Below are 8,842 nucleotides of genomic sequence, written 5' to 3'. Positions count from 1 at the left end.
AAGTTTTCCATTACTTCAACCTATCGATTGCATGCTGAATGGTTCATACAATGAATTATAGAATTTGAAATTTGTAAGTCTTAACTGTTTTTGCTAAGTTTGCATTGGATGTTGTCAAGATATGAAACTTTTGTAATAATAACCGTTTTTTCTCTCTCGCCAGGCGATTACCCAAAGCCACCGGGGCGCCAGGCTAAAATGCCACAAACTGAAAAAAATTAATCTGGCATGCCAGTTTTTAATCTGAATGCCATAAAAATTGTGAGATTACAAAATTACCCTTAATGAAATTAAAGACGAAAAGTACAACTAGAGGAGAATAATACAACTAGAACAACTGAGAGAAAAATGGACAACTGGTACAATAGAACAACTAAGACAATTGGTACAACTGAGATATAATATTATAACGAGTACAACTGATAAAGAATACAACAACTAGTACAACTAATATATAACAGTACAACTAGTACAAATGATATATACAACGGGCGTACAACTGATAAAGAATAGTAAAACTAGTACAACTAATATATAAAAGTACAACTAGTACAAATGTTATATACAACGGGTACAACTGTAATCAAAACCACTTATAATTCTAAACCCTAGCGCCGCCGCCGTCGCCGATTCTGCACCATCAACCTCCCATTACTTCTCGCCATCGCTTCTCTGCCGTCGACCCCAGATTTTAATCTCTCCACGGTTTCCTCCGGCGTCGTCTGTTTACATCTCCGATGGCAAAGAAATGAATCTTTATCGGATTTGAAGCCAACATAGATACATCGGTTCCCTTTGCGCAGATTCAACACCATCAACGAGATCTCTAACAGTTTTCTTCACTCTTTTGTCTGATTCTATATCCATCTCTTCCTCTCGATTTCGTCAGTTTTTTTTTCTAGATCTGAGATTTTGTCTCACGTTATCAACGAAGGGATACAATATTAGGGATGATGTTAGATGGGTTTTTGGGTCTTTTCAATAAATTTTAATTAAAAAGAAAATAAAAAATAATTAAAAAAATATTACTATGGCATTCTAGCATTTTTTCTTTCGAGAATATGACATTCTGGACATTGTTCCAAGCCACCGTTCCCAACCAAACTCTTCGTCTTCATCGTTCCCCGGCCGATGTCGGCTTCTCTGGCGTCGGTCGGATCTCTTTCCTTACTTTAGTTTACTTCTGTAGATAATCAATAACATCGGCATATGATTTCCCAGGTAATTTGTTCGATTATTGTTGTTCTCTCTTTTCAAGGGAGTTTCTTTCCGACCACAATCTGGCATCGGTTTCGGAACAGTGGTGGTGTCTTTCCGCTGGGGTTTTGTCCAGGCGGCCTATGTTTTCTCAATATTGAATATATTTGTCTCCAACATCGTCGTGTTCATGACTATGATGTTAATTTTTTCAAATTGAGAAAAGAATTTCAAACCCAGATTTGGGATCCAGGAAGTCCTATTTACAGATTTTGAAAGGGTGGAATACGACTCCGGACGGATCATATATACGGAACCCACTTTCTGTTTGTTTTGGCGATTGTGATCACAGTTCTTCATTTCATGACTACAACAACAATTTCCTGTATTGCTGGTGATATTTCTTCTTCTCTCTGTTTGTTTCTTTTGGTATTAGGGATATATTGTTCGGCTTCGATATCTATACTATTAATTGGGGAGTACACTTAAAGAATAAAAAAAAGTAAAAAAACATAACATATATCCATGTTGCCAAACAGACCTATTTGCCTAAATAATAATAAAATTTTAAATCTCCCAAAACAGTTGTAACAACTATTAATGAAATAAATGATTAATTTTTTATAATTGGTTATAGATTTCGTATCTATTTTTGATATGCGTATAAAGCATAAATAATTAATTTCGAATATATTAAATTTTCCAAATATTTTTCTAAATTAAATATTAAACATGTATTTAAATATTAAACATGTATTAAATATTAAACATGTATAGTTTTCTAAATCAAATTAAAGCCAACAAGATTACAAAATGAAATTTAAAATATTATAATAAAAATGAAATTGTTTATATTAATGATTCCTTGAATTTATATATTTATTAAAATTTTATAAAATAATAAGAGATTTCGGCAATTAATAGCATACCAAAAATGTAACTTATTATTTAACAAGATTTCTATAAAAATGAATCTAATTAATTTTTAATAGCATTTATTAAAATAACTTAACTTAAATTTAAATAGATTATTTATTTTAAGAAATCTTGAAATAAAATCAGTAATTATTTACCAAATTTCTAAATTTAGGTATTATTTCTAAAACTAACCTTATATATTACTCTCATCGGTATAATAGGAAAATCTAGACAATTAATTCAAAATTCAAATCTAATCATCCATATAGACTCAAACATATTGTATATTTGAGAGTTACTGAAAACTAAATAAGTTTTTAGAAGATTTTATATAGATTTTTTAGTTTTAAACGTAAAAGTAAAAATGTTTACTCTTTCCAGCTTATAAATAGAGAAATCGACCTAACATTCACATACAGTTATAAAACCACTCTAACACTATTTTTTATCTCTTTATTTCTGAAAAAAAAAAGAAAAAAAAAGTGTCTTTGTATTGAGTTTGTATAATATACATTGCTAACATCTACTATATTCTTTTTTAGTTCACCAATACTATGCTATATGTCCAGTTTATGATTTATGATTCTTATGATTTGTTAAATTTATAATTTTCTGTCGTGTATATAAGCATATATAAATCAAGATATTTTTTGAAAGCATACATTTTTCTACCTAGATATTGTATATAAGGGAAGATTGTGGTATGAACGGCTGTTCATCCAATTGACATAGCATCTGCAAAACAAGAAAATTACATTTGATTGCTTAAAAGAAGTCCACATTTTTTATATGAACCCGGTAAATCACAAAATACAATGTTAGTGTTTGTTTTCATCAGTTTTTATATAGATTTATTTAAGAAACCTCTGTAGGAAATTCTTATTAGAGTATGTAGTTGAGCTTTGCATTAACATTAATTAACTTTTGAAACCAGCAAATACAACAAGGGCTACGTATACATAAACTATATAAGTACAATTAATCTTCCATGACTTATTGTAATCAGCTGTATGTATTAAATTGTATTATTTTCTTATTTTTCCAAATATATGATGTTAACAGTCTTTATTAAAATGGCACTATAATTTGAGATGACACGGAAAAGAAAACAAAAAAACACACATGGCAGTAAAATTTTATAACATGAGCACCTTGAAATTTGTTTTTAAGTCATGTTATCTTTAAAAAGTCTATTAAAATTTTCTTTGAAATTTGAGTGTTTGAATGTTAATCTCAATACTTTTTAAATTTTTTATAGACTTTTAAGTCATGGTTATCTTGAATCTCTAATGAAATATTCAAGGTAACGATGACTCATAGTATAATTCATAGTATAAAAATTTGTAATCTAAATCTTAAAGTACTGATTAACACTCAAACACCCCAAATATTCATAAACCAAAATGACAAAATTTTGGGTTAATGATGTTATACTATATAAATATGTTTACACATACTAAATAAATAATTTTAATTCTTGACATGTTCTATTAAAGATTAAAATACATTTATTTTTTCAAATAAATATTACTATTTTCAATTGAACTAGCATAAGTTCAAACTAAAATAAAAATAAAAAGACTTAAATATGTTCTATAACAGTTAAAAGTATTTAAAAAAAAACATAATCTAATATAGGTGAAATATATATAAAATAGTAATAATAAAAAAGTCAATTAATTTCGTAATATTTTTACTAAAAAATATGATATACATATATACTATGAATTATATTTATGTATATTTCATACGGGAGTTCGAGAATTTATGTTTTCATCCGGTCCCCCTCCCGTTTTCAATCGGAAATACAATTTTTTTCCCATATCCGGAATGTTCCATATTGGGAATGCTTTTTGTTATGCAAACGAAAATTTGAGAACGAGTGTAGGACATAATGGAACTTGACAAAACGAAAAGAGAGTTATGACCATTCTAAATATTTGTATATGTTTCAAATGGGTTTTTATCGCTGTTAGCGGTTATATATCCAATTTGATAGTTCACAAATTTAATAGAATCTAACCAATCATTTATTTGATTTAGTTTGTTACCAGTCCAACCGTTATGTTGTTCCAAATTTTAAGATACTGGTGAAATCATTATTATTTTAAATTTCAAACATTAATAAACCAAACCAAATATCAAACAAAAATCCTCAATTAATATAAATTTGATTATATATACAAAATTAATTTTGTTTATAAAATAACCCCGCACGTACGTGCGGGGTCCGAACCTAGTTAGGATTAATCTAGGAACCGATGATGAACTTTTGCCACTTCCCCAATTGTCAGACGAAGAGATGTCTTTGGTGATTCGGAGAAGTTTATGGCTTTTTTCCTGTTTGTATGATAACAATCCAAAAATGGTTTCCAAATATTCAAGATGAAGTATTGAAGTTAATTCCTCTCTGGATACAAAAAGCCAACGTTTACGACCTTATTATTGAAGTCATGGAGAAAGAAAATCAGGCTATTGATGAATATAGTTCTGTTTCTAATTCGGACCAACATGTTGTGGAAGTTCATGATCTTACTACTGAGAAGCATCGCTACAAAAAGGCAACGTTGGCAAGAGACATGAGAGATTTGTGTTCCATATTAAAAATGGTCACTTTGGAAACAATCACTAGGGCAACAGCCATGGGAGAGATCACCGACGGATATATCATGATGAACATAGAGAATCTTTGTGGTAACCATCAAGTATTTTGATTTTAATGCGACAACAAGTTCCAGAAACATTTCTAGCGACACTTAATTTCATTGTTTTAAGTAATGTAATGCCAAGTGCATTTTGGAGTCTAAGCTATAAGCTGTTAGCCATTAAAATGTATGTGAAAGAGGGACATAACATATATAATCTGTTAGCCTATAAGTCTAAAGATAGCATGGTTACCCTCCACTCTTTCATCGAAATTGTAATAATTTCCTGTATTTGTGTAATCGGTTGCTTAGAAATGTCTTTATATCTTGTAAACACTTTTTAATATCAAATATATTGATTTGCCGGAAAAAAAAAAAATAACTGATTGTGAGAACATTACGTTAATGCGAGAGTTTTGATCGTAGATAGAAGATAAGGACACATTATTAGTCTTTATTTGGATAATAGCAAGTAGAAGGGGTAAACAATCTAGGGATCAATGACCTTCTTATACGTCACATAGAAATCCTGGATATAGTAGATGCTTGCTTAAGACTCTAGCATTTTTTGTCACATACACGACAATTATTGAAAACAGCAAAAACAACAACACAGTTCTTGGATATCCTTATTAGGCAGTTTCAACTGCATTGGATGAGTCCTTGGTACAGAACTCAGAACATGCCTCGGTGCATTGTACAACTGCTCCACTCACAATTTCACTTGCATCTATTTCACCAAAACAAAATTAAAATTAATTGATTTATCACTTGTTCCAGAAATCTAACAATAATAATAATAATAATAATAATAATAATAATAATAATAATAATAATAATAATAATAATAATAATAATAATAATAATAATAATAATAATAATAATAATAATAATAATAATAATAATAATAATAATAATAATAATAATAATAATAATAATAATAATAATAATAATAATAATAATAATAATAATAATAATAATAATAATAATGAGTTTTCACGTTACCAGAGTTCTGGAGAGTGGTTAAGGTACCACACACAGAGGATGCACAACCCAACTTACAGTATTCGTTGACAGCATCACCTTAAATAAATTTAAAAAAAAAAGTTTTTGGATCGTGAAAATCTTGGTCCAACATGTAAGAGATGTAACTTAATGAAACAACAAAGAAAAAGGTATGAAATTACCAGAGTTTTCAAGAATGGCATGTATATATGGCGGAGTAGTACATTTTTTCCCCTTAATAATTTTGCATCCACAAAGTTTTGCACAAGTTTCCCTAGCAGTTCCAGGAAGACGGCATACATTGTAACAGTTTCTAGCAGTCGTGCTCGAGCAACAACTCTTTGCTTCGACTTGAATCTGCGCCATGACAAGACTCATTACGAGCACACTTAGAATCAAAGTTTTGCCTTCCATCTTTCGATTTGTTTGATTGCAAAATGTATATGTGGAGAGTTATAAGCTTGTATTGATGAAATGGTGATGAGACAAGGTTCGTTTAAATACTAGTTGGTCTACATTTAGCAACCACAAACTTCGTATGATACACTTATCATCACATTCTCTGTAGACTTTGTGTGTAAACGCTGCGTGGACCAAACCTTATCTTAATGGCAATCGAATTCACACTAAGGATTGTTTAAAATCCTGTTCTTCTTTTTCTTTTTGGTTAACCAGATAAAGAAAAACAAATCTATTAGAGTTTTGTGTTAATTACTTTTTTTTTTTTTGATAAATTGTGTTAATTACTTGATATATTTGAATCAGGATACTTAATAGGGAGTCACTATTCCGTATTAGTTTTGCTGGCTATATATATTTTGTATGTACGTGCTAACTTGTGTAATTATGATGACGTTCTTAAATATGATTAGCTTTATAAATATATATATATATGCGTATGAGTAGAGATTTTAAATAATACTTGTATTCTGTCAATAAAGTTTTGTGTTTCTTCATTTAATTTCTTTATTGTGGTTGTAGAAATTTCTAGAAACAAATATCTTCTAGTTATGTCTAATAAGCTGATGGCAAATTAAAATATGAGACAAAATTCCAAATAGTTTGTTACAACGTGTTTTGTGTTTATTTTTGTTATTACCAACTCTTTTTTTTTTTTTTTTTTTTGAATATTACGTTGGGACCAAATGAATGCTTTGTTGCCATGAATTGATTGTTTACATTGAATCTTCATTTAAAAATATGGATTGGTTTATTCATGCTATATGAAATTAAGTGTGTTTGGGTTTCAGAAATATAAGTTGAGTGGTGTATTAAAGTATTTGAAAAATATTTCTGCATATTTGGCTTTTGGAATAGTTCATATCACTTGTATAATATTTGGCTTATTTATTTTCACTTTTAGTGTAAGTTTGTCAACAGAAAATTTGTTGTCTATAGATATGATTTTGCATTGGCACAATATAACAAGGTGTTGATTGGTTCTCCTGCTCCCTCCCATAAATGCTGCGTTTTCGGGTGGTAACGGTTGTTAGTGATTGGTACCAATCACATAAACCGCTTTTAATAGTTCCCAATCGTTCCCAACCGCTTGAAACTACTGTATTCCAAAAGCAATTTCCCGCAGCGTTTGCAGTTGCAGTTGGATTTTTTTTAATAACTTAAAACAAAACAATGATACTGAAATATTTTTTATATATCTTCTACTTAACCATTTTACCCATTAAGAATGAGAAAAAATGAAGTATGGATACGATTGAGAAGATTATAAAATAAACAATTACAAGAAAATAAGATTCTAATTAACAATAACTCGGAAAACTTGAAGTAAATTTAATGGCACATCGCATATAAGTTCAAAAATCTAAATAATTATAACATTTCATCAGAAATTTCATAAAATAATATTATTTGTGAAAATATTAAAACATTTAATTTCTTTATTGTGGTTGTAGAAATTTCTAGTTATATATCTTCTAGTTATGTCTAATGGCGAATTAAAATATGAGAGAAAAATCCAAATAGTTTGTTACAACGTGTTTTGTGTTTATTTTTGTTTTTACCAACTCTTTATTTATTATTATTATTTTTTTGAATGTTACGTTGGGACCAAATGAATGCTTTGTTGACATGATTTGATTATTTACATTGAATCTTCATAAATATGGATTGGTTTATTCATGATATATGAAATGAAGTGTGTTGGGTTTCAGAAATATATATAACTTTAGTGGTGTGTTAAAATATTTGAAAATTATTTCTGCATATTTGGCTTTTGGAATAGTTCATATCACTTGTATAATATTTGGCTTATTTAATTTCACTTTTAGTGTGAGTTTGTCAACAGAAAAATTTGTGGTCTATAGATATGATTTTGCATTGGCACAATATTGCATAACCAGATTTTTTTTGAGAAATACCCTAAAATAGCATTAAACCAAGTTTTATGGACAATTATAGCACACATTACATTAATTTCCAAAAATAGCACTATTTAACATATTAAAATATTTAAAATTAATTTTTAGAATTTGTTTTTTGATGTTTGGGTACTCAATTTCATGTTTAGGGTATAGTTTTAAGGGGTAGGGCTTAGTATTTTGAATTTAGGATTTAATTTTAAAAGATTAATTGGTATTTAGTTTTTAGAGATGTTGTGCTAAGTTTGGAACAAAAACTTATTTTGGTACTATTTTTGAAAATCTCCCAATTTTTTTTGTATTTATCATGTGTAATCCTTATGGGTCTTCAATCCTTATAGACATAACTGCATCACATTCAATATCAATTGAGCCACCGCAACTTCTGATATGACACTATAGATGTCAAATGGGCGGGCCGCCCGTGGACATGCCCATGTCCTGACGCAATTTTACGATTTTGGCGGGAAAAATATAATTTTACGGGTTTGGCTAGAAAACACAATTTTATGGATTTTGGCGGGAAAACATAATTTTACGGGTTTGGCGGAAAAACGCAATTTTACGGGTTTTGGTGGTAAAACAGAAATTTTACGGTTTTTGCGGGAAAATAGAATTTTACGGTTTAGACGAAAATAAATTCAGATTTTATTAAAAAAAGAACAAAAATAAAACTCAGATTTTATAAGTGAATAACAA

At 29.1% G+C, this 8,842-nt stretch overlaps 1 protein-coding gene across 1 annotated transcript; it reads right to left on the bottom strand.

The window, feature by feature from the left end:
• Positions 1–5,189: 5,189 nt before the first annotated feature.
• Positions 5,190–6,548, bottom strand: LOC147943795 (thionin-like). The gene is made up of 3 exons (XM_087450115.1): positions 5,948–6,548; positions 5,766–5,843; positions 5,190–5,490 (listed from the first exon to the last, which is right to left on the bottom strand). The coding sequence occupies exons 1-3, from the start codon at positions 6,177–6,179 to the stop codon at positions 5,393–5,395; spliced, it is 408 nt and encodes a 135-aa protein (XP_087306241.1). The 5' UTR covers positions 6,180–6,548; the 3' UTR covers positions 5,190–5,392.
• Positions 6,549–8,842: the final 2,294 nt, after the last annotated feature.

This window comes from Camelina sativa, chromosome 5, assembly GCF_030686135.1.
Source record: "Camelina sativa cultivar CO46 ecotype springtype chromosome 5, ASM3068613v1".
Classification (NCBI taxonomy): Eukaryota; Viridiplantae; Streptophyta; class Magnoliopsida; order Brassicales; family Brassicaceae; genus Camelina; species Camelina sativa.
The sequence above is the reverse complement of the archived record's forward strand: the minus strand, read 5'-3'. Positions and strand labels throughout refer to the sequence as shown.

What these genes read in the sequence shown, in the direction of transcription:
- LOC147943795 (XM_087450115.1), bottom strand. Translation starts at nt 6,179, where the DNA reads ATGGAAGGCAAAACTTTGATTCTAAGTGTGCTCGTAATGAGTCTTGTC. An exon ending in TGCCATTCTTGAAAACTCTG is followed by an intron (nt 5,844 to 5,947) that starts GTAATTTCATAC and finishes AATTTATTTAAG; the next exon opens with GTGATGCTGTCAACGAATAC. An exon ending in AACCACTCTCCAGAACTCTG is followed by an intron (nt 5,491 to 5,765) that starts GTAACGTGAAAA and finishes TTGGTGAAATAG; the next exon opens with ATGCAAGTGAAATTGTGAGT.